The following is a 26901-nucleotide window of genomic DNA, read 5'->3' as shown; positions in this document are numbered from 1 at the left end:
TATTCCATGAGTCTCTGGTTCTTTGCACGAGGAAAATTTTTTTTTAATATTTGTATGCAATCCAGCCAAGTTACCACCTGTCCTGCAGTGTTCTTGTTGAGCTTACATTTGACTAAATCATAAACCTTAATGAAATAATGAATAGAGAGCAACAAAACAACAAAGGGGTGACACAAATATTCTGTAGCATCTAAATGTTACCAAAAACCACCAATCTCATTTTGGTTCTGTGAACTCTGTACTTTTATTTTAAATATTAAACTGGGATTACAAAATAATCAGCATTAAATCAACCATAGACCACGAGTCACACCTCGTGAAGAATCGATACTTAGTGTCACGTTCTGCACTTGATTGTCGCACTCTTTTTAGAAAAGAAAAGGGAAAAAAAAAGCGTTGGAAACTTCACAAGTCACTGTCCAGTCTTTCCTGGCTCAGAGTAGACCTGGTTTAAAGAGCATTTCAGCCACCTGGCCCATCGGCCATACTAGCTTAAGGATCAGCACTTATTCTTGTCACTATAAAGCCACTAAACGCTTTTCATTTCAGAGGCAGGTGTGGAGGAGAAGCCCACACTTTCGCCTGCTCTCAAGTAGAAGTATGAAAGATCACGATGATCATGGTTAACTCCACTCGGTTTCCAGATTAAACAAAACACGTTGCAAATGCCTATCAAAAAGTTCAACAATCAAGTAGACTGCAAGACAATAAAAACTAAACATTAAAATTTATAATTATTTACCCATGTCGTCTCACCATTCTATGTACAAAAATTCAATAGGGCATCATTCTTGTTTCTTGTTCCAGTTTGCCCCAACTAAGCCATCTCGATTTGTTTTAGTCACACCCAAGACCGGAGGGTCGTCTTCTTCGAGGCTGGATTTGGATGGGCCTCGTTGCAGTGTAGTCCAGTGGCTGCCTTTCAGTATCACCTCGCTGTGAATCGTGACGACCCTGAAGGACACGGAGGAGCCGGAGCTGGGTGGGGAATATTACCCTGTGAGAGTCCCCCTTGTCATTGTGTCAATCTTAATCCCTTGATCCTCAGAAATCGTTTTTGGAGTTTTCCATTTTTCCAAATAAATGTGGTAAAAGCCAAAAGATGTGATGGCCATTTAACACTAACTGATAACTTTGGAAAAAGCTGTTCTTCTGAGCCAATACAATATTTTATATTCAAATGTAATACTTAAAAAGAGAACAAAATGGAAAAAAAAAGCCTGGGAGTCGGGTTTTAGCATGACATGCTGCTGTGAAGTGTGACAAAGGGGACTTTACCTGATGCTCCATTTCTTCCCACCTCCACACCAAAGCAGAAACAGCACTGAAGGGGGGGGGGGTTGGGAGAGTGTAAATGTATAATACCCAGTTAATCAAAACCTCTCTTGGCTATTGAGCAGTGACTCAGAAAAACTTCCCAAAGGGGAAATGGAGAAAAATGCCTGCTCACCAAATTTATCGCACTTGAATCCTGACAAGTGAAAACAGCTCTGACCCTCACATCAAAATTGTAGTGCATTGTGCAGAATACCCAGACTTCTACTTCACTGCTGATCGGACTCGGGGTTCCAATTGGGCAACATGCTCGTCTCATTTCTTTTTGCTTTCTTCTTTCACACCCATCCCCACCTGGCTAATTACTCAAGTCTAGCACTTGAACCGATACGAAATGGGCAGCAGCAGGTTGTTCTTTTTTAGGGCCTGCACCTTGTGTAATGTCTCTTCATCCAGGGCCACGTAACATCTCCGTGCATAGTCCAAGAGACGCTCTTTGGCAGGATCAAATTCGCCAACTTCTGCCAGCTTCTCTGGGGCTACAAGAAGTAGCTCAGCAATGGGAGTGGTTGAGGCCACAGTATTTCGATCCACACCATGATACTGAAAGGCCTTGGTCATGTTTTTTAGCTTCTGGTAGGTGAGCAGGATCTTTTTGTATCGATACAGAACTCCAGCAGCATCTTTGACTTTGGGAAGCAAGCAAAAAACAGAATTAGAACACAAATTCTTCTGAGACAAAATACGGTGCATTATCATTATTCTCTAGTTCTACTTGTTACCACACATTTTAATAAGTTACACAACATTTATTTCTATAGCAAACTTTCATACAAAGAATGTAGCTCAAAGTGCTTTACAAGATGTCAAACAAAACATTAAACTAAAAGAAAAAAAAACACAATTAGGTAAGAATCTTCATAAATAAACAACAAAGATAAATATATAAGAGCTTATAAAACACAACATAATTAGTGTAAGGGTGGCGTTCTTATATACAATATTATAAAGAAGTCCGTAAAAAAGAGTTCACTGATAAGGTCAAACGGAAAGCAGGAAAGAAGAAGTAAAAAGTCAAACAGGAAAAAAAGAACAAACATTTGCAGGATTTTCAATGCCCAAAGACTTCCCAGCCTGCACTGGGTATTCTACTGATGTCCTTAAGTCATTCCTCATCGTTTCCAGGCTTTGTCTGAGAGGATTCGATGAACTTGGTCTTGTAGACAGCTGGGGCACATTATTTAACCCGCACAATGTCTTACAAGTCTTTTTTGACACGATTCCAACACCCCAACACTAATTTATATTGATTGTCCATCTTAACCTGAAGTAGAGATGACATTTATTATGTGTCTATGGGCTGCGATCAAACAAAGCTGTGAAGATCCATTAAAGTTAATAGTGGGCTAAAACGGGCCCAAAGGATGTAGAAGTGTTCAAAATGTGTAGCAGCTGTACAAAAATAACATATGGAAAAGCTTTTGCTTTTTGTAAAGTTAGGATACCTCATTAAAATCGTTCACATTTCTGAACTGATTTAGGATGTTTTTATGGGTTGTGAACAAAGCCCGCTAAATGAAGAGTAAAATCCATAAACTGACACATAAGTCATGACAGTGACTATGTTAACAGCTATACAAAAATGTGATATGTTTGTAAGTATGTTTGTTGTAAACTTGCGACACTTTGCTAACAGCCTTCACATTTTCTGATGACATTTTGGATGTTTTTATGGATGGTGAAGAACCAACCTACCATAAACAAAAGCAGAAAAACCCCGTAAAGTCAATAGTGGGTCAAAACTAACACAAAAAACATGGAAATGTTGTAAATGTGTAGCAGCTGTGGAAAAATTTGAAATTTGGAAACTCTTTTGCCTTTTGTACAGTTACTGCACTTTGCAAAAAGCCGTCACATATCTGAGCTGAAAAGATAATATTTAAAAATTTCTTAATAGATTGTGAACAAACAAACTGCCATAAATGCAATGGAAAACTTCATGAAACTCAGCAATGGGTCAAAACCCTGAAGGACCTGGCAGTGATCAAAAAGTGCACCAGCTTGTTTTGTAGAGTTAGGGCCTTCACGATTATAAACAGAAAAGATGACCATTCAGATGTTTCTATGGGGGGTTAACAACTAAACTGCCATAAATGGAACATAAAACCCAGTAAAGTCAATGGTGGGTCAATGCCGACCTGAAAGACATAGCAAGGTAATAAAAAACAAAAAAGAAGCTGTGCAAATTACAGAATGTTTTTTTTTCTTAAATTAGTGGACTGTAGGAAAGGTCACAAAGTTTCAACCAGAACAGATGAACTTTAGGATGCTTTAATTTCAAACACAAATAATGTTAGATTTGACCTTAAGACATTAAAAGAGTTAACGACTTGCAGGTTATATAGTCTTAGACAAGGGTCTGCTACATAAATAAAGTCTAACTACTTTAAAACTCCACTTTACCTCTTTGCCGCTCTCTGCCTCTCGATATCCTGATCACCCTTCTGCGATTAACACCTTGTGAAGACCGTGAAATTACTCCACTTCGGGCATTTCCACTTCCAGATCGTTTCATTATCCCACTATCTGACATTACTTCCTCACCAGAGACCACCTCCTCTTCTTCCAAGATTCCATCCTCTTCTTCCAGAAGCTCCTCGTCTCCAATCATGCCAATGCCAAGGTTTCCTAGTCCTTCTCGTTCCAAACCTACAAGAAAATATTAACAGATAAACAGTGAGACTTGCTGCATACAGGGACCCCTAAAACACATTTTATATATAAACTGCTCAAAAAAATTAAAGGAACACTTTGAAAACACATCAGATCTCAATGGGAAAAAGAAATCCTCCTGGATATCTATACTAATATAGACTGGGTAATGTGTTAGGAACGAAAGGATGCCACATCGTTTGATGGAAATGAAAATGATCAACCTACAGAGCCCTGAATTCAAAGACGCCCCAAAAATCAGAGTGAAAAAATGATGTGGCAGGCTAGTCCATTTTGCCAAAATTTAATTGCAGCAACTCAAAATTGTACGCAGCACTTTGTATGGCCCCTGTGTTCTTGTATACATGCCTGACAACATCGGTGCATGCTTCTAATGAGATGACAGATGGTGTTGTGGGGGATCTCCTCCCAGATCTGGACCAGGTCATCCTGATACCTAATGGCAGCCAAGGTGCCTTTGTCAAGCCTGTAGCGGTCTGTGTGACCCTCCATGGATATGCCTCCCCAGACAATCATTAACCCACCACCAAACTGCTCATGCTGAATGATGTTACAGGCAGCATAATGTTCTCCATGGCTTCTCCAGACCCTTTCACTTCTGTCACGTGCTCAGGGTGAACCTGCTCTCATCTGTAAAAAGCACAGGGCACCAGTGGTGCATCTGCCAATTCTGGTATTCTATGGTGAATGCCAATCGAGCTGCATGCTGCTGGGCAGTGAGCTCAGGGCCCATTAAGAGGACATGGGGCCCTTGGGTCACCCTCATGAAGTCTTTCTGGTTGTTTGGTCAGAGACATTCACACCAGTGGCCTGCTGGAGGTCATTTTGTAGGGCTCTGGCAGTGCTCATCCTGTTCCTCCTTGCCCAAAGGAGCAGATACTGGTCCTGCTGATGGGTTATGGACCTTCTATGGCCCTCTCCAGTTCTCCTAGAGTAACTGCTTGTCTCCTAGAATCTCCTCCATGCCCTCGAGACTGTGCAGGGAGACACAGCAAACCTTCTGGCAATGACACGTATTGATGTGCCATCCTGGAGAAGTTGGACTACCTGTGCAACCTCTGTAGGGTCCAGGTATCGCCTCATGCTACCAGTAGTGACATTGACTGTAGCCAAATGCAAAACTAGTGAAGAAACAGTCAGAAAAATGAGGAGGGAAAAATGTCAGTGGCCTCCACCTGTTAAACCATTCCTGTTTTGGGGGTCATCTCATTGTTGCCCCTCTAGTGCATCTGTTGTTAATTTCATTAACACCACAGCAGCTGAAACTGATTAACAACCCCTCTGCTACTTAACTGACCAGATTAATATCCCATAAGTTTCATTGACTTTATGCTATACTCTGATTAAAAAGTGTTCCTTTAATTCTTTTGAGCAGTATATATATATATATATATATATATATATATATATATATATATATATATATATATATATATATATATATATATATATATAGTATAGTATAGTATATAGTATATATCTATATAAATATAAAATAAAAGTTTATAGAACAACTTGGTTATACAATAACCTATCAAAACTCACCCACAGCCTATTAGAAAACTCAGGCATCAAGTTGCTCTGGCACATACCTTGCAATCCTGGCAGCTGGCTATGGTGATTCTGCTGCTGGCTGACTGAATTAAGCTGATTTAATGGGTTGGACGATTGCTGGTATGAATGATGAGACTGAGAAACAGTATGATGGGAGTTGTGGTGAGTCTGATTGGTTAGCTGTTGCTGTTTGACCGGTTGTTGAGTCTGAGAAACATGTTGCCCCGCAGAGGAGGAGGCTCGTCGTGGGAAGAGGCCCGTACTGGGGCGGGAGTTCCTAGAATGATGATCTGAGCACAGGAACATAAAAGGCAGAGAGTGTTAATATCATATGAAGACAGTCTTCATCCACTTCATAGGATTAAGCAAGCCAAATTGATTAATAGCATACAAAACAAAAAAACACTATAGTTATTCATATTTGTCATGGCCTATGTATTTTATTGACATGTGCCCATTCTTTGAAGAAGAAAAAGGAAAAAAAAAGACTTTGTCCTCATAGGATGAAGCACCAAAGGTCTTGTTCAAGAAATGCACATGGAGAGTTAATGGTCCCTTCCCGCAACATTAACTGATCTGTAATAACATCATGTGAGCAGGAGACATGAACCATGGAATGTGCCTGTACAATTCCAAAGGAGGCTGGCATAGTTAAGGTAACTTTAAATACTTCACGGTAATGGATGCCAAATGTGCCGATGCAACTGCATATAAGCCAGCAACCCGATGTCACAGAAGTATTAAAAACAGACTACCATCCAGAAAAATACTGTGCAAACAGTAGAGCAATAGACAGGCTGCACACAGAGTATTCAGAAAGTATGCCCACTCCTTCACTTTGTTTTCCTAGTTTTTTTACACTGCAGCCTTATGTTAAAATAATTTGAATTCATGTTTTCCTCTTGAAGCAACACTCAATACCCCAGAATGAGAAAGCAGAAATGGGATTTTATATAAAAAATAAACTGAAATATTACACTGTCACAAATAATAGGAACCTTAGCTATGATACTTGAAGTTTGGCTCTTATTCTACTGATCATGATCAAGATGTTTTAAAATTTTGTTTGGCGTCCACCTGTGTTCAATTTATTTAATTAGACAAGATCAGGAAAAGCAGACACCTATCTATAGAAGATCCCACAGCTGTGCAAAGACAAAGCCATACAGTCAAAAGGAACAGTCTACAGAACTTAAAGGCAGGATTGTGTCAAGTCTACAAAACATTCTGCTTTCTTAAGAGCATATTGGCCCCTCATGATTCTTAAATGGAAGACATTTTGAACATCCTTGATTCCTCCTTTATCTGGCCACCAGTCCAAACTGAGTTATGGGGGAAGAAGGGCCTTGGTAAGAGAGGTGACCAAGAACCCATTGGTCAGTCTGGCCAAGCTAGACACTCTGTATGGAGATGATAGCAACTTCTAGAAGGAGAACCATCACTGTAACACTCCATCGATCTGGATGTTATGGCAGAGTGACCAGACAGAAGCCACTCCTCAGTAAAAGACACATAAAAGCATGCTTGGAGTTTGCAAAATGGCACCTAAATGACACTCTTGACTGTGAGGAACAAGATTCTCTGGTCTGATAAAAACAAGATTTAAGTGTTTCATCTCAATTCTAAGCATCACATCTGGAGGAATCCAGGTACCACTCATCATCAGTGCAATACTATTCCAACAGTGAAATATAGTAATGGCAATATCATGTTATTGTGTTGGAGACTGACAAACTATCCAGGGTCAAGGGAAACTTAAAACAAAGCAAGTTACAGATATTTCTAGATCTCAGACTTGGATGAAGGTTCACCTTCCAACAGGACAACGACCCTTCGCACAAAGAAAAGACAACGCAGGAATAGCTTAGGGACAACTCTGTGAATGTCCTGGAGTTGCCTAGCTAAAAAACTGAACCCAATCAAACACTGGAGAGACCTGAAAACAGCTGTCCACAGATAATCTCCATCCAACCTGACTAAGCCTGAGAGGACCTGCAGAAAATCTTCAGATCCAAGAGTGAGAAGTTTGTTAAGTCAGATCTTCAGGCTGGAATCGCTACCAAAGGGGCTTCAGGCAAGTAAATGTTCTAAATACTTACTGTATGACAGTTCATATTTTAATTATTAATAAATTTACAACTATTTTTAAAATCCTGTATTTATTTCATCTTTGTGAGGTAACGAGTGTTGATGGAGGAGGGAAAAAAAATTTAGCATAAGAATACAACATAAAATGTGTAAAATGTAAAGGAGTCTGAATTATTTGTGAAAGCACTGTATAGTCTATCGACAGTAATGCTGAAAGAAGCAAAAAGGTCTGAACTGGGAAACAAACAGAAATGCTGGAGTTCACACGATCACTATTATGGTAAAGGAGGGACCAACTCACTTTTAGGTAGAGGGACTGAATAACATGGGCAGTTAAGAAATTACTTTCATATAGCCAGTGCATGGCCAAATTATGTAAAGCTGGGGGTTAATATTTAAGGCAGGACTTACCGCTGTCCCGGCGTCTCTCCCAGCTATACAGTCTGGAGTCTCCATCTAAATGGGTACAAAAAAGAAAAAAAATATATTATCTGGCAGCTGTACTGGTTTTAGTGTGTAACACACAAACTCAGTATTTACTATTCTACTTGTCTATGGTTACACTCTCTTTTTATATAATGCTAAAATGCATCTAGGAGGGTCAAGAAAACCTGTTACAATTGATCCTCAGGAGCCGATGATGTGATGATTCACATTTTAAATTTACACCAGGAGTCTGCTCACCCCCTAATCCTTATGATTTTAATCCTGTCTGGTGTCTGATCACCAGTACCAAACCATGATGCATGCCATCATTCCCCAGGACCAGGAGACAAGCCATTATTCTACAAACAGAACCGTAACAAATACTGCATGACCAGTAACTTGTTCATATTGTAATCTGCATTATTCTGGAGGGCTACACCAGTCAATCACTCAAATAAAATGCAGGTAACATTTATTTTCACCACCAGCAGAGAAGGATACATATTCAGCCATAAAGGCAGTACCAAATTATAAACATGCAAACTTCATTTCAACCAGCACTTGTGAATGAACACTGTACCAGTTGAAATTGGTCTGACGGGCACAACTTTCAACAGTTCAGTTACAGTCCTTGAAGGTGCTGCCAGTCTCAGAGCAGCGCACTGACGATGCATTTCACTGGCTGAAGCACAGCACAGCACAGACTGCGCTTATAAGATGAGAAGGGACTGTCCGTTTCTCATTTACCTCATTATAATAAAATCATCCCCAGTTTCTCTTCAAAGTGGCCTAAGGTTCTAGCATCATTGTGTTACACTGTGCTGAAGGGTATGATGGATGTTACATTTCCAATATTCTGACAAAAACATGGATGCTAATTTTATGCCAGTCAGACACTGAAGTTAAGCATGGTTTATCCCAGTACACCTAACATTTGTGTATCGCATGTATTCTGCCGAGAGTACCTTGTTCTCCTTTGGTGGAGAAGATAAAGCGATCCAGCTGACACCTCAAGAAGTCTCTTTCTTCTTCTAGATCTTCAATCCTTTTCTGAAGCCAAGAATTCTTTTCCAGAGAGATCTGCAGCTGTGTTTTTAAGTTGGTAATCAGGAGGTAGGAGTTGTTGGATGGCTGCTCTTGAACTTCTGCAAATTAAAACATCCTTTCTGTAATTTAGTTTGTATCTACTTTACAGAAGTAAAGCAAGCAAGCAGACATCATGACCATGAATTTTAGAGGTTAGATAATGCAGTTTTACATTAATTAAGGCCTGGCAAACTTGAAACTACAATTCCTAACACTCGAGTCTGGACTCCTCAATTGAAACAGAACTGGGAATGAAAACCAAAAAAAAAAACACCTTATTTAGCTGTGTGGACAATGCAGACTGGTCAAGAGTGGGAAAAGATCTTGCCAAATTAACTCAAGTGAGACATCTGGCCTGCTCAGGCCTAGATATCGGAGAGATGCAATGTAGTGGCTGAATCCTCCCTACCTTGCCAGTAGAGCAGAGTAAGCAGGTCAAAGCTCTGGTCTGCCCCCAACACTCACCATCAAAAGTGCTGTCGGTCTGATTGTAGTAAACAGGCTGTTCAAAGTTGTTCTCTTCAAAAGGGACTGAAATCTCAAACTCTTCTTCATCTTGCTTAACTAGACAAGGAATAACAATCACATTATGTATGAAACCTCTCAAGAGTGTGTCAGAAACATCAGCACTCTATACTGAGAAAAGCACAGAAGAATGAGCAGACCCCTGTCTAAAAGTAAAAGACAAATGCAAGCTAGCATAGCTAATCAGTCTGGGCTTGGGCTTCCACTTTAAGAATCACACGTACAAGTACAAGCCATGGTGCAACATACAGAAACATGGACCACAATGAATATGACAGGTCTCTACACGATCTACAGCTTAGAAAAGTTCAACAATAACTTTTTAAATATAAGGTTTTCTGCCACCATTAATATACAGTAGTTCCAAAGCGGATTATCTGGGCAGTAGTAGTTTATGAAAACCCTACAATACTTGAACAAACACAAATAAACATTGATAAACTAAAAAAGGAACAAGACTTGCACTACTAGTTCACCAGATTTAAAATTATTGCAGTGATAAGCTAAACAAAGTGTGCTAGTGGTGGAATTCAACAAATAAAATGTGTGTTCTGGATGGCAACGCACATTGACAGATATAAAACAAAGTTATGATTTTACAAGGTAACAGCCAAGTTAGTAATATCGCACCTTCTTGAATGTTCTAAATGTGGTATTAAAGCGGTCACAAAGAAATAAGAAAGAAACTGGGCAAGTTGAAAAAAGTAAAGGCAACCCATCAATCTGTCTGCATCTGATGGGACTGTACTTAAAAGTCACCACCTCAAGAGACAGTCAGAAATCCCAGAACATGGCCACCCAGTGTCTGGCAGAGACATCTGGCACCAGGGTGCAACTTTTGAACATGCAAAAAAAAATAGCAGAAATGATCATTTTACAGCTAGAAGTTCATTCTTGCAGGAAGACAACAAGCAGAAGTGACTGCAGTACCATAACGAAGGGAGAGACAACCTGTGGCACGAAAGGTTATCGAATAATTCATTTAAATCTGAAATTTATGGATCACAAAAGCCTCAGTACGTCTGAAGGGTCTAATAGCACACTGATGCCTTTCTGCAGCCTTCTGCAAAAAGTGGTGGCAGGTGTTTCACGGGTCTTGGTCAAAATCAACAAAATGACAACCAATTAAAAATATAAAGAAATTCTTGATTTGTCATTCAGGGAAAAACATCTTGGCAAGAATGTCATCTTTCAGCAAGATAATGACTAGAAACGCAACTGAGGTCTTCCTGGAGTGAAAAGTCTGCAAATGTAACATTATCAATAATCGATGGACCGCCTCAGAGCCATGGCCTCCATATAACTGAAGCTAAGTGAGAGCACTTGGACATGGAAGAAAACAAAAAAAGGAGCGGAATGGAGATTCCGGCCACACAGTACCAAAATGATTTGGTTCAGTTTTGTATTTTAAGGAAAGCCACACAAAGTACTGGACTCGTTTCAAAAACATAATAATTATAATTCTTGCATTTATATAGCGCTTTTCTCACTACTCAAAGCGCTCAGAAATTGCAGGTTAAGGGCCTTGCTCAAGGGCCCAACAGAGTTGAGTCCCTATTGGCATAAGCATTCTTATGTTTACTCTAAAGTTATTCAGTGTTTCACAATCAAATAAATGTTTAGTGCCAAGATAGCCACCTTTTTTTAAAAAAAAGTTTGTTAGGCGGCCTAAAACATTAGCACAGTAAGAAAAATTAACAAGGACAACAAGAGTTGGTAATCAGTAAAGCAAATGTCAACCTTTGTTTCATAGGTTACTGTAAGGCCACTAAGAAATGACATGTCACTTTAAAGAGTGAAAAAAGATAATGGTGGGCAAAGACAAGGAGCAGAAAGGTAAAGCTTTATAAAGTACAAAGTGTGTAGGTGTTATACGGGCAGATAAGCGAACATGGTGAATCTGTGTTGGATGTCCCACTTCCAACATTTTGCAGCAAAAGAAAGAGGCAGTCAATGAGCACATAGCCAGCATATTTTAAAAACACACTGTCTGGTATGGAGACAGAGGGTGATGAGCTTGTAATTATACTACCATGTGTTTTAGTTTTTATTTGAAAGGAACAGAAGAGAATTATGGCTGGCCAAAAATGTAAGGCTGAATCAAAGACCTGGTCTTACTGTCAGGCTTTTGTTGACCTGCATGAGGCTGGTGAATCATTGAAGCAAGGTTTTATGTTTTTTTTTTTTATTTGTTTTGGCAAAACCTTTCATTTTCACACTATGCTCAACATCACACCAAAGCTACTTTCTGAGTTGGGGTGACCCTGTTCTACTTTCACTTCCATAAACCGAAAACGCCACATGTACTTGCTGCTCTTGGTGGCCTTTTCAAATTTAGCAGAAGAGAAGACAAACCAAAAGTCTAAAGGTTGACGGATTCCTATCAACATTTTCTTCCTTAAATTGCAAATTACTGTAGCAACAGCTAAAAGAACAAAATAAAGTTGGACTTTTCACAGCTTGCTAATGGCTTGCAATGTCAAGCTCGACTGCATTTCAAAATGCAAGTGTGAACATAAAGAAAACAAAAAAGATGTAATTTATCCTACAGAGAATAAAGTTGATATTTAGTAAAAATAGGAACACATTTCAGACAGTGGTATTTGAGAAAAGGCTTTATATTTAAGGAATCACAATTTAAATTTCACAAAATAAAAGTGCCAATGCTGACACTTGTAAGCACCATGGAAACTAAATCTACCAAGGTGTTGGTGTGTAGGGCGGTGGATTTGGGTAAATTGATTAGGAACACAGCACGTAATCCACTTAACAATAATTAAGACAAGTGCCCCCCCCCCCACCCCACTCATCTACTTTACAGAATGTCGGTGTGTTTATCTTGGCTGTTGGTTATAAATTAGAGGGGTCAGGTTGTGTGTCATAATTGTCACAACTGCACACTTGGTACAGTTTTGACCGCCACTGGTGCATTAAGATGAAGTTACCATTTTAAACAATGACTGATGGGGTCCGCATGCACCAGGGGTTTAAAAAAAAAAAAAAAAAAAGTGTTCCAAGGTAAGCTTTAATCTTACGGAAATGGTGGTACAATAATTTGGCAGAACAATGCGCCAACGTGAATTGCTTCAGTTTTACATTTTAATTGGAAGCCAAACAAATTAATGGATTTGTGTTAAAAGTACATGGTAAAATCTGATGTTTAAGGAAGCCTACTACGGGCCTTTTTTTTCTTTTTAATTTCAATGCCTTTACAGTCATATGAAAAAGTTTGGGAACCTCTCAGCCTGCATAATTTACTTTCAACAGAAAAGATAACAGTGGTATGTCTTTCATTTCCTAGGAACATCGGAGTACTGGGGTGTTTTCCGAACAAAGATTATTAGTGAAGGAGTATTTAGTTGTATGAAATTAAATCAAATGTGAAAAACTGGCTGTGAACATTTAGGTCCCCTTGTAATTTTGCTGATTTGAATGCATGTAACTGCTCAATGCTGATGACTTACAACACCAAATTGGTTGGATGAGCTCATTAAGCCTTGCACTTCATAGACAGGTGTGTCCAATCATAAAAAAAGGTATTTAAGGTGGTCAATTGCAAGTTATGCTTCCCTTTGACTCTCCACTGAAGAGTGACAGCATGGGATCCTCAAAGCAACTCTTCAAAGATCTGAAAACAAAGATTGTTCAGTCTCATGGTTTAGGGGAAGGCTACAAAAAGCTATCTCATAGGTTTAAACTGTCAGTTTCAACTGTAGGGAATGTAAACAGGAAATGGAAGGCCACAGGCACAGTAGCTGTTAAACCCAGCAGGGCTGGCAGGCCAAGAAAAACACAGGCGCGGCATTTGCACAGGATTTTGAGAATGGTTACAGACAACCACAGATCACCTCCAATGAGGCATGTGTGCGTGTAAAACTAGTTTGCACCATGGAGGATGGCTGTGACTTCAAGGCTTATACATACATACATACATACATACATAGGTGTGAAAAACTATTTGCCCCCTTCCCGATTTCTTATTCTTTTGCATGTTTGTCACACAAAATGTTTCTGATCATCAAACACATTTAACCATTAGTCAAATATAACACAAGTAAACACAAAATGCAGTTTTTAAATGATGGTTTTTATTATTTAGGGACAAAAAAAAAATCCAAACCTACATGGCCCTGTGTGAAAAAGTAGTTGCCCCCTGAACCTAATAACTGGTTGGGCCACCCTTAGCAGCAATAACTGCAATCAAGCGTTTGCGATAACTTGCAAGGAGTCTTTACAGCGCTCTGGAGGAATTTTGGCCCACTCATCTTTGCAGAATTGTTGTAATTCAGCTTTATTTGAGGGTTTTCTAGCATGAAGCGCCTTTTTAAGGTCATGCCATAGCATCTCAATTGGATTCAGGTCAGGACTTTGACTAGGCCACTCCAAAGTCTTCATTTTGTTTTTCTTCAGCCATTCAGAGGTGGATTTGCTGGTGTGTTTTGGGTCATTGTCCTGTTGCAGCACCCAAGATCGCTTCAGCTTGAGTTGACGAACAGATGGCCGGACATTCTCCTTCAGGATTTTTTGGTAGACAGTAGAATTCATGGTTCCATCTATCACAGCAAGCCTTCCAGGTCCTGAAGCAGCAAAACAACCCCAGACCATCACACTACCACCACCATATTTTACTGTTGGTATGATGTTCTTTTCTGAAATGCTGTGTTCCTTTCACGCCAGATGTAACGGGACATTTGCCTTCCAAAAGTTCAACTTTTGTCTCATCAGTCCACAAGGTATTTCCCAAAAGTCTTGGCAATCATTGAGATGTTTCTTAGCAAAATTGAGACGAGCCCTAATGTTCTTTTTGCTTCACAGTGGTTTGCGTCTTGGAAATCTGCCATGCAGGCCGTTTTGCCCAGTCTCTTTCTTATGGTGGAGTCGTGAACACTGACCTAAATTGAGGCAAGTGAGGCCTGCAGTTCTTTAGACGTTGTCCTGGGGTCTTTGTGACCTCTCGGATGAGTCGTCTCTGCGCTCTTGGGGTAATTTTGGTCGGCTGGCCACTCCTGGGAAGGTTCACCACTGTTCCATGTTTTTGCCATTTGTGGATAATGGCTCTCACTGTGGTTCGCTGGAGTCCCAAAGCTTTAGAAATGGCTTTATAACCTTTACCAGACTGATAGATCTCAGTTACTTCTGTTCTCATTTGTTCCTGAATTTCTTTGGATCTTGGCATGATGTCTAGCTTTTGAGGTGCTTTTGGTCTACTTCTCTGTGTCAGGCAGCTCCTATTGAAGTGATTTCTTGATTGAAACAGGTGTGGCAGTAATCAGGCCTGGGGTGGCTACGGAAATTGAACTCAGGTGTGATACACCACAGTTAGGTTATTTTTAACAAGGGGCAATTACTTTTTCACACAGGGCCATGTAGGTTTGGATTTTTTTTGTCCCTAAATAATAATAACCATCATTTAAAAACTGCATTTTGTGTTTACTTGTGTTATATTTGACTAATGGTTAAATGTGTTTGATGATCAGAAACATTTTGTGTGACAAACATGCAAAAGAATAAGAAATCAGGAAGGGGCAAATAAGTTTTTCACCACTGTACATACATACATACATACACACACATACATATATATATATATATATATATATATATATATATATATATATATATATATATATATATATATATATATATATATATATATATACACACACACACACACACACACACAGACGATGTTTTAAAATAAATCAAAAAAAAAAAAAAAATAATAATACAAACATAACATAGTGCTGCTAATTTTACTTGTGCTTGATTTATTGGCTTATTCATGGTGTTAAAATTGACCAAGCAAGATAGTGAGTTCATCATTTTTATGTGCTTTATATATTCTGAGATCCAATTAAAAGCTTTATTACAATATGAAAAGGTGGTAAAATAATTTCAATGTGTATTAGGACTTTTAAGCTTTTGCAGCATATTTTAAAATAATAATGCTAATTTTAGACACTATAATTGAGATATGGAATTTTCTTATCATTCTAACTCTAGTCTTGCTTTCATGTACTTCACAGAAACAATTACCAGTATCACATTGCCAGTGATGATTGATTGTTAGGGAGTATCAGGGTCAAGGCAGCATTCTGAATGCACATCCTGATGAAACATCCTCCTGCTTCAAAGATTCAACTCAAACTCTTTCACTGGTAAAACATTACCCACCATGGGAATCTGATTTGACTTTATTCAAAATGACTTCACTAGGCATGATTAAAATACACAAATGATTTATTACACGTTATATGAGAACTGGCAGCTGACATGACCGGCATGTCTCATAGACAGAGCAAAGCATGAAATCAACCTCGCTGTCAGGCTTTTTGTTTGGAGTCATAAAACAACAACGGTTTAACATTTCAGGGGGTTAGCAGCAAGACTTGAGATGGTGAAAGTTGTGCTTAAAGAACATGATTGTTATAAGACTACATCCTGATGTAAGCCACCCAAGAGATTCACAACCTTAACTCATAGCAGTTGTGAGGTCATTTTTTGAAACACCTGAACACAGATGGAATCTCAGAGACAATCTGTTTGAAAATAACTTAAAAAGACTAGCTCAAAGCATACCAGAGCATCATCAAAACTTCTATCAGTTCCAAATATTCCACAATTAACAACTGAGCTCAAGAGTAGAAGGCAGTGTGGCAACTTGTCAGATGATTCGAGATTACATGCCAAGGTGCAACTCAAATAGTATATATATATTTTTTATTTTTTTTTTGGTGACAAAAGAATTTTTAAGGTAATCCATACATACCATCAAATTTTTTCTATAGAACCTCTAAATAGCAAATTCAAGCCAGGGTGGTTTACAAGTGCACAACTAAATTACAATTACATTAACATTTTCAAACCCACTTAATCGGATTCATGGTAGCAGGGAAGTGTCAAGTGCAATGCAGGAACCAACAATAGACGAGATATCACTCCACTGCAGGATCTACTCATCCATTCATTCATACACACATACACACCACACTGAGAATCACACATCAACAAGTAACTAAAATACATTTTGGAGCACAGGTAATTTATGTGATACACTCATGGGTCACACAATCAGTGATAGTAAATAAACAAGCAAAATTGTGTAGGACTGGTCAACAATATTGCACAGCGTCAATAACAGCCTGATAGCTTGACACTGTAACTCAAACAATTTTGCTACTAAAACCGGGCCTCTGCAAAGTCTTTCACAAATGGAGTGACTTCAGAAAACTAAATAAATGCATTGGAAAGAATGATTCACATTCAAGAGTGGTGCCACCTATAGTTTCAACCTTAGTGTAATCAATATGTATGAAAAAATCATATTTGCGCTTTTTATTAAACTCTTTGTATGTAGCTCCTGGGTGTTGGGCTAATGTTTCATACTTGTCACTTGAGCACTTCTTGACTGAGGTTAGGATGAGTGGCTTTGCCTAGACCGACTGTGGTCATTTCCTTGCGTGAAATATAAATGTAGCCTGAAAGTGATCTGTGTGTTCAAAACACAATTTAAAATAGTGTTTGAACATGTGTCTGATCCTGTGCTTTACGTTGTGTTTTGCTTGCACTACTCACTCATTGTTGTGTGAGGTGAACATCATGACACTAAATACTTTAGTGTTAATACCATGATGAACACAAACATTCACTGCAGGTTAAAATTATTTTATGATCATCTCATTATTAAGCTCAAAAAATGAATTATTTGAGATACAGTTGGACAGATACTGGCTGTTGAAGATTTTAAGTCACTAACACCCTCCTTTGGTGATGTGCATGGGACAAGGATTTAAAATTTTTCTTTTCTATGCAGATGTTGGGAGCATTCACAACAAATGAGGATATTAAATCTGCATGAGGCTCAATAACTTGAATCCAACTGTTTATGAGGTTTGGGGGAAACAAAACTGTAAAATTGCCAAACTAAGCACACGTAGAGACAATATCTACACATAGAATGGCTGCTCATTAATAATGACCGCTCAAATGCATCTCATCTATTTGTGTAAATGTCACTTTTATGTTTCTGCTATTCAATCACCAGTTCCCCCATCCCCATCGAGGCGCAATGCCTCTATTACACTCAGTCTTGTTAGACAGACAAACAAAGCAAGTCAGAACAAAACACGTCAATTTTACACTGGTACATGTTCTGACATCACACTGGCAGTAGCTTGAAATTCTAGTAGCTATGGGAAAGTCATTGTTCCATTATTCATAAGTTCCAAAATACCAATCGGCTCCAATACAACTGTTAATAAACTTTAGTGATAGGTCTTAATAAACTAGTAAGAAATCAGTATCACGCTCACACTGGAAAAAAACAGCCTACATTAACAGAGTTAGAGTTTAGAATGTGCTTTTTAAAACAAAAATTCCTGTGGACCACCTATCAAGGACTTTGAAAAATACAACCAGCTCCGACTTATATGTAACGGAATGTATACAGTAAGTAATATACAATCAGATTGATGCAGGTCTAAAAGCACAGAGCAAAGATGAAAATAATAATTATTGTTTAACAGACTGAGGTTAAGAGTTAAAGAAAAACACTCATCTACAGGATTACATTTGTGTGCATAAGTAAAATTTCTTTGCTGTACTACTACCTGTGAAACGATGTAGGTGGAATGGCAAAATTGTTATTCGACTTAGATTCTACACTTTAATCCCAAGTGCTTTAATAAAGGAGGACTAGAACCCCAACCATGACTTATTTCAGTCATTTAGTGGCTAACACAAATACAAAATGTTCAAATAAACCAATTATAAATGTCACTTATCTAATCTTAATTCCTTTATAAGAATGTCAACATCCACACCAAGCTAGGCTGCAATGGTTGCATAGGAGATGCCATGCAAGTTCAGATCCATAAGATAATGTAGACATGAAAATAAGTTTATCCAGCTGAGCGAGAGAGCACGTCAGTGCAGCTCTGGGGTGTAAATAGGTTACATGCACATTACAGCTTTGCACTGGACGTTTTTCTTTTTAATCCTTTTCACTCAGATACTCTGACTGCTTCCATCCGCTGTGCTGTTTTCTAATGAACTCAGTCCAAAACCACAAACAAACGCATTACTGGTTATCAGTGGATTTTTTAATATGTTTTTGGAAGGGAGTATTAAGGCAGGGTGCTTCTGTCAAAATGTCAATCAAAAATGAATGATTTGATTGCCCCGCTCCCATTCCTCCGATTGGTGGATTTAAATGTTGCACCCACACCCTCTGTCCTGTGACTGGTGAATTTCAACCTGTCCCCTCCCTAACCCAACCTGCCTGATTGGTTCAGGGTTTGTGTCAAGAGCAGTTTGATGGGTGTTGATCGCTTAACTTTCTAAAGGTGAGAGCTGTACCCAGACACCAAGTGAACGGGCACACTTGAATAACAAGCTACCAGAAGTGGGGATTGAACCCATGAGGAAATTTGCCCATTGGGACTTAAGATCCAACGCCTTAACCACTCAGCCATTCTGGTGGTAGAAACAGGCGGTTTAATCAATCTCCGCCACTCCATGAAAACTGTGAGCATTCTTTCAGCTCCTTCAAAAACAGGAGGAGACTCATCTTCTCTTCTGGCGCGCAAAGGGGCGACTCCCACTTCAGCAGCACACAGCTGTGTCCTGCTCAAACATTATGTGAAACAATCTATGTATGATTAGCATTTCTTTTGCTGATACACGTACTTGGGCAGTTGACACAAGAACAGGTTCACACATTAACATAAGTTCATATCTTCCTGTTGTAAATGTAAAGTGGTCTTAAAACGGGTCAAAGGGGCACACATTTGCTAAAAGAAATCACTTTCTTTATTATAAAGTCTGCTTTGAAAAATTCCTACTCTTTTCAGTATATATAAATAAGCGTTTAGGCCAGTCCATCACACAGCTTGCTGTTAATACTGAAAGATGACTCCGAATCTTATCGAAAGACAAAACGGTGCCTCTTCAATATCTTATTAGAACAATGTTTTCTATTTATTTATTTTTTATGAAAAGGCCTAAATGAAATATAATTATTGTTAATACAGTCTATTCTCCCAAGAGGCTTGGTAGTCAAGATCACGGTATGGCATATTATTGATTATTACAGGCGTCAAACGAACATGCTTTGAAAAACGTATTGCTGAATCCTTAAATTTTATCCTTGGGTTGATACTTCCAAGCTGATTCTCTGATCTATTACTCAGAAATCGGTAAGTCACTTTTTAAAAAAATATCTGTTTAAAAAGAGACGGGGGGCTAGGTATTTAAAATCCAAAATGACGTTGATCATAGGTTACCGTTAATTATTATGCTCAGTACCACCTCTGAGTATGTATAAGTTGTAGCATTTTATAATCTATCTACGTGTATGATGATTAATGTAAAAAGACAATGTTCATATTACTGAAGCAAGCAATATTTTTTCTGTTACCGAAACGGGCATTCCAATCAATTAGTTTTTGTCTCGACCAGGCTGCATGTTTTTATTTACGTCTTTAGATTTTAAAATGTTTTAATCCATAAATTTTGCTGACTGTACTTGGAGAAGAAATGCAAATTGTGTCACTGTTGTGCCGGTTTCTTTATCTGCTTTTTTCACAAAGGTATCTTTGCAAGATGGTCGTATAAAGTTTTACTTTTGCATCGGCGCTCAAATCACTGTGTTTAAGTATGAATTTCATTTGGTTATCCAGTTCACTTTTCATAGCGCTTAAAAGGTCGCTGGAAGCCTGGGCTTTCTGTTGCAATTGAGCCATTTGTTGTTGAGGTACCAGGTACATCTTGCGCGTGTATTCCATATTTATACTCTCGAACCTATTAAACTAGTAATGAAAGGAATAACCACACTTAATAGGGATCCAAGAAACTCTCCTTTCTGATTAAAAACGTTTTTTTTTTCCTTTTTAACAATAATTTTTTTATCGCCGAGTTTTTTTTAAACGGCGCAATGATGCTTCTTCAGCAGAGGGTTGAGTGCGTGTGTTACTGTGATATATCTTAAGCTACTTCACCAGGCACAGAGTATCCAATATATTAACACGGCACTAGTCAAGGCCTATTGAGTATCAGGATTTCACTTTCTTTTTTTAAATCTGGTACCTCCTTTTTCCATCTTGGACATTGTTCAGTAAACCTTCTTTTTTGGTGGATCACAACATTTTGCTTACACTCCACTCATTATTCTCTTTTGATTTTTAACTGTTATCCCTACATTTGTAAGTTTCTGCAGTCCTTTGAAAATGTTTCTGGGACAGTAGTAAGTAGTAACTCTACCATATTGTGCAAAAATCCAGACTACTCACTTTTAAAAGCCCTGCTCTGAATTTACCAATTCATCCAATATGTCAGCTTTGCCTCCATCTCACCACTGCAATTGCGCGTTCCCCTTTGTAGATTTATGTTGTAGGGGTTTATTTGTAAAGCACTTTGTGGCACTTCAAGTTAAATTAGATTTCCTTGGTTATTCAGCTGTCCATCTGTGTCCCATTTTTGTTTTAAATTGTATTTAGTCTCTCTCTTTATTTACTAAACATTTTATATGTTATCTTGTTCAAGCTTTAATTTAAATCAGCATTTTCATCAACATGCTTTGACCACTTTGGTACTCAGGGTGCTTTGTATAATACAAAGTTTTAGAAATTCTATTAATGCCTGGTAACCGCATTCCATTTTACATCAGTTACAATACCCTGAAAAATGAGAATGGTTATAGTTAGTTATATGAGCATATACACTACAGGTCTTATGATTAGGCTTATTTTGGACATGTTAGGCAAATCAGGAAGGAAAATGTTTTAGTGAAGGTTAAAATAAACAGAGATACAAGATAGACCTATTGAAATAGCAACATTTGTTATTGAGTGTATAGGTTTGTCTTGCATTCTAATTCTTAAAGCTGTATCAAGCTATTGTTAATTTCAAAGCAAAATGTAGCCAGGGGGCAAGGCGCATCATTTAAATCCACCAAGCTGAGGAAAGGAGGAGGGGTGGTCAAGTCATCAATCATTTTTGATTGACATTTTGACAGAAGCACCCTGCCTTAATACTACTTAGGGACATGCTGGATGCATTGGCTTTATAAAGGACTCTCTAATCTAAGGTGCTGGAAGGTGGGGACACGAAGGGGAGTAAGAAAAAAAAAAAAAACACACAAACCACAGTAAGGTGGCTTGCTGGAAAAATGACAAAATGGTTTTTTGGTACATGGGGGGACACAGGCTGTTTATACTTAAAAGGGTAAATCATTGTAAAATTCACATTTGCTTAGGCATGCATCTTTTACATGAAAACACATTTAGTTCTCTGAAAATGCTTGTCTAGCTTGACGCATCAAGTTGCACATTTTTTTTTGTTTGTTTTTTTTTAAGGAAGAGTTGATATGCAAACTGTATCCCAAGGAGTTACCAAATACACAGGTATCAAAAATGCATTAGTGTACCTTATAAGGGAACATTTATATTTAGGAGGTACTGTGAATTAAATAATGGGAAGAAAAAAAAATACAACACTGGTTATATTTTGGTGTGCATTGCATTTAGATGTGGTAATTAGATAGATACATACAGATATCAAATATTTTATATTTCATAGCTGTATCAATGAAGCACTGAGAAAGCTGCACACAGCCTATACCAGCTTCTAAATTATATGCCTGTTCAGTTTTCCCAATGTGCGTTGAAAATGTGATGCTTAGAAACAGGGCTTGATTTTAAATAAATAGAAACAATTTTTTAATGTAATACATTTTTGTTTTCTTTTCAAAGATAAATTTTAATTGAAGTTTTATTTCACATTAGAAGCAATCTGTCAATTTCTCAATGGTAAACGTCTTTTAAACTGCATGAGAGTAAAATGCTCCGTTACACATAAATTTTACACTACCTCTCATGGAATCCCAGGCACAAAGTACATCTCCAAGGCACATCTTTTTCTCCTAGAACCTCAATTGGTTTATATTATATCATGCGAGTGTACACTGTGATTTACAATATCAAATATTAACACTTACCAAACAATCAGAATAATAAATTATCTTACAAATGGTATGTTTAGAAACTGGGCATATATTAAAGGTGGAGTCAGAAGCTTTTTCGTCAAATCCACAGCAAAGTGTAAATACATGCCTTTAGTAAAAATATTCCAAACAAAGCTCATTTTAGAATAATCTTAAGTAAAAGGGTGATGAAGTTCAGAATAAGCTGTGAAACACTGGGCTTAAATACCAAAGCAGTTCAACAACATATTCCCCCCAACCACCCAAAAAAAAAAAAATTGCTCCAGAGTCTCTCCAGAGTATGTGTTCTGAATTAGAACAGGACACACACTTTGCTTTGCTAAAAATTTTGGCTTGTAAAGGACACTGGGAACTTTCCCTTTTGTGATGGTGTGTGTTGTCCAAGATAATTAAAATTAATATTGTATTAGCAATAATGAGCATTCTCCTAAAATGTTGATTTTAAAGTCATTAAAACAGCAGTAAAGGGAAACCAAGCCAGGGGTAATCATTTATCAATGTGGTTAATAGACTACCTGAACTGGCATTTACATTGAACACAAAGACATACATGGAGCTTTACTACAGGCATTAGCAGGCAAAACACCTAAAGTCTGAGATAAGCAATGTTATGAACAGGATTTCAAATAACTCATTTGTGGTTTATACAATGAATAAGAGTGAGCAGCAGCTGTGTGGTGTGATGATGGCATTAAGCCCAAAAGCAGGTTTTCTCCTTAAATACTGGACCCTACTGGCCAGAAGCATATTTGTTATGTTCATAAGCATTGTGTCTCGTCTATCCATTACCAAAAAAGTTTAATCCACTCAGATATTTTGCTCATAATTAGGGCCCACGATTTACCACGGCAAGAAATGGTAACTTCCGCAGCATGTTTTTATAAATTCCGCGGCGCGGCAACTGCAGTACCAGAACTCCATAAGACTAATTCGTAACCCAAGCAAAATAAATGCAATTTTTCTTATTCATAATCCTTAATAATAATCAATCATAATTCGTAATACTAATCAAATAGGTATATCAAAGCATTCATATCTGCATATTTTAATCCACAGATTTGCTTTCGGCAAACAATGCTGAAACATATGTAGGCATAATATTATTCGCAACAAACTATCAAATAATGTTTCTAAAGTTAGTTTATTTATTATTGAAGAAAACGGCACAGTAAGCTCGTAGGTTTTCTTGTAACAGAGAATATCGCAGTGGTGACAACACTGATCCATATTTTGGGAACGAACGTTCCACATCAACAGAAGAGATCGGCAACGCAATGTAAACTTTAGCAAGAGCTGCTAAGCGAGGCAGTCTGACCTCTAAGGCACACCAAAAAGCAGTGATATCAGCTGGAATTACTTCACGAGATGCTATGTCCAGATAAGCTTGCCATTCATCTGCTGCAGCCATCATTGTTGGCACTGATGGTGCATGATCAGCAAAATTCTTCGATAAGAGTGGTAGCTGTCGTGGATCAAATATTCTCACAGATCTGAATAGGTCTATTGCCGGCTGTTTGGTTCCCACAAAATATTCTTCAAGTTTAGCAGCAGCATTGTGCTTTGCATCTTCACAGCTGCTGGTTGCAATTGGAAATCCGGACGATTTCAGGCAAAACACATACTTTGTTGTAGACATCAACAGCCATGAATGACTGTGCCTCAAAAGAAGTCAGAGTGTTCATAACTGGCTGGCAGTGAACAGATACAAATTCAAGTTCAGCTCTCAGCTCGTTAAGTTTATCAGTACTTTGCAGAAATGCTGACAGCTTCTTTAACTGGACTGTAGCTCCACTGTGTTCGATTGCAGTAGCAACAAAAGAGATATTAATGAGATGATGCAATAGGCTAAAGAAAGAACTTAAAGAAGTAATCAAAACTAATCATGCTAATATCAATATGCCTCAAATGGTGAGATTTCATTCAGATTTGGTATTTTCCGCGGCAGTTAGGTTAATTCCGCGGCGTGGCATTTTACCGCTGCAAAACCCTAAATTCTGCGGGCCGCGGTAAATTGTGGGCCCTACTCATAATAATGCACAGAATTACGTGCTCCTTTTACATTTATAATATTTCTTAAGCTGTTCTTATTTTCTGATGCTCCAAGCTGTAAATACTGTACATCTGCAAGGCACTTTGGTTTGGTTAAAATAAAAAAAGTGATGCTCTTGTGAAGAAAAAATAAGTCTTGAGGTGAATTATATGAAAATATACGATTCTGCAGTATGATTTATTTCTTAAGTATTTTCCAGAAAAAAATAATACATTTTACCTATACAGTAATCCCTCCTCGATCGCGGGGGTTCCGTTCCAGAACCCCCCGTGATAGGTGAAAATCCGCGAAGTAGAAACCATATGTTTGTATGGTTATTTTTATATATTTTAAGCCCTTAGAAACTCTCCCACACTGTTAACATTATTAGAGCCCTCTAGACATAAAATAACATGCTTTAGTCAAAAGTTTAAACTGTGCTCCATGACAAGACAGAGATGACAGTTCTTTCTCACAATTAAAAGAATGCAAACATATCTTCCTCTTCAAGGTGCGTGTCAGGAGCGGAGAATGTCAGAGAGAGAGAGAGAGAGAGAGTAAAGTAAACAATCAAAAATCAATAGGGCTGTTGCGCTTTTAAGTATGCAAGCACCGCGATAAAGCGGCGCAATGAAGGGATCAATGTGAAGGTAGCCTTTCAGCATTTTTTTACAGGCGTGTCCGTATCTTCTAAGCAAACAGCCCCTCTGCTCACACCCCCTCCGTCAGGAGCAGATAATGGGGCCAATCATATGCCTCCCTGATGGTATTGCATGATGGATAAGTATCTGCCTGTATTTCTCAGAGAGAGTGAGAGAGACACAGAAAAGCAAACAATGAAAAATCAATACGGACTGTTAGAGCTTTTAAGTGTGTGAAGCAGCACGCGGGAAGCATATCGTATATCATTGAGGAGTTTTATTTAATATGTAATACATGCTCTGATTGGGTAGCTTCTCAGCCATCCGCCAATAGCGTCCCTTGTATGAAATCAACTGGGCAAACAAACTGAGGAAGCATGTAACATAAATTGAAAGATCCATTGTCCGCAGAAATCCGCAAACCAGTGAAAAATCCATGATATATATTTAGATATGCTTACATTTAAAATCCGTGATGGAGTGAAGCCACGAAAGTCGAAGCGCAATATAGAAAGGGATCACTGTATAGCATTTCTCATGCTCACGTCTCAGAAAGAACAGCAGGGTATATGTAACATTAGATACAAATATTATCTGTATAGAACACTAACAGATAAATACAGGATATTTCACTCAAGTCTACTCTCTTACTGAATGATCCCTCTCTGTCTGTCATGGCTGTGCATAACGTCATATTGTAAATCAGTAGGCCATTCTGATTTGTGACTAAATATGCCCAATGAGAGTGCTGATGTGTGTTGTCCAAGTGCTCTGTAATCTGGCAACCCATCCAAGGCTGTCTCATATTTTGCACTCTGCTACCAAATTTAATGTGCTACAAAAAAAAAAACAGAGATCTGTGTGCACATTCCTGGGGGCCCTAAATTTTACGCTATATTTGGTAAAGGCTCCTGCTAGCTCACTGAACAAAGCAGTTATCCAAAATCGATGGAGATCCGCCACACAAACACATCATTCATGTAGCCTCTGCCAAGCTCTTCGCAGAGTTTTCTATTTTTTAGTTTTGGTCAGAAGCACTTTCTGCTTTAAAAATTCCTTGCATCCTTCAAAAAGGTGAGAAATTATCTTAAAGAATGACCACCATAAACAGTGAAAATCCGAAGACTTTAATTTGCTTATTAGTTCACTGATATTGTTTTGTCTTTTTTTCTTTTTTTCTGATCCTGTGCAATGGCTGTAACTAAGTAGCACTGAAATTTTTTTCTGTACAAGGGTGGGGCAAAGACCCTTTTAAAAACTGGATTTGATACAAATTCAAGTATATTATATACAGTATGTATTGTTTAATTAGTGAACTCCTCCAATGCTTTCTTAATTATACATTAGGTTCAAGTTAGCATGAAGCTTTAAATTACTCATAAAACAGAGAGAAATGCAATTTTCTGATGGCATACTTTACTGATGTTGTTTGCTTCCTTACGAAAAGGCCTTTGAAAGTGAGCCCCAAAGATGATCAACATGAATGTTTGCCAACCAGAGAGGTTATTTCTAACCTATTTTGAGCCAATTACAAATTTCATGCC

At 38.2% G+C, this 26901-nt stretch overlaps 1 protein-coding gene across 3 annotated transcripts in view; it reads right to left on the bottom strand.

Annotated features, from left to right (window-relative positions):
- Window positions 1-225: 225 nt before the first annotated feature.
- The window catches only part of ccdc106a (coiled-coil domain containing 106a), a 65390-nt gene continuing 38714 nt past the window's right edge, over window positions 226-26901 (bottom strand). For 2 of the 3 annotated variants that reach the window (XM_039742333.1, XM_039742332.1), the window contains exons 2-7: window positions 9628-9726; window positions 9042-9221; window positions 8062-8106; window positions 5601-5852; window positions 3739-3984; window positions 226-1964 (exon numbers count right to left, since the gene is read on the bottom strand). In XM_039742333.1, coding sequence (XP_039598267.1) covers window positions 1648-1964; window positions 3739-3984; window positions 5601-5852; window positions 8062-8106; window positions 9042-9221; window positions 9628-9726 — 1139 coding nt within the window. In that variant the 3' untranslated portion in view covers window positions 226-1647. The remainder of the gene's footprint in view (window positions 1965-3738; window positions 3985-5600; window positions 5853-8061; window positions 8107-9041; window positions 9222-9627; window positions 9727-26901) is intronic. The other variant, XM_039742334.1, reaches the window with a different exon arrangement.

The sequence above is a fragment of the Polypterus senegalus genome, chromosome 18 (genome assembly GCF_016835505.1).
Source record: "Polypterus senegalus isolate Bchr_013 chromosome 18, ASM1683550v1, whole genome shotgun sequence".
Classification (NCBI taxonomy): Eukaryota; Metazoa; Chordata; class Cladistia; order Polypteriformes; family Polypteridae; genus Polypterus; species Polypterus senegalus.
Note: the sequence above shows the minus strand (reverse complement) of the source record. Positions and strands in the feature narration are given on the sequence as shown.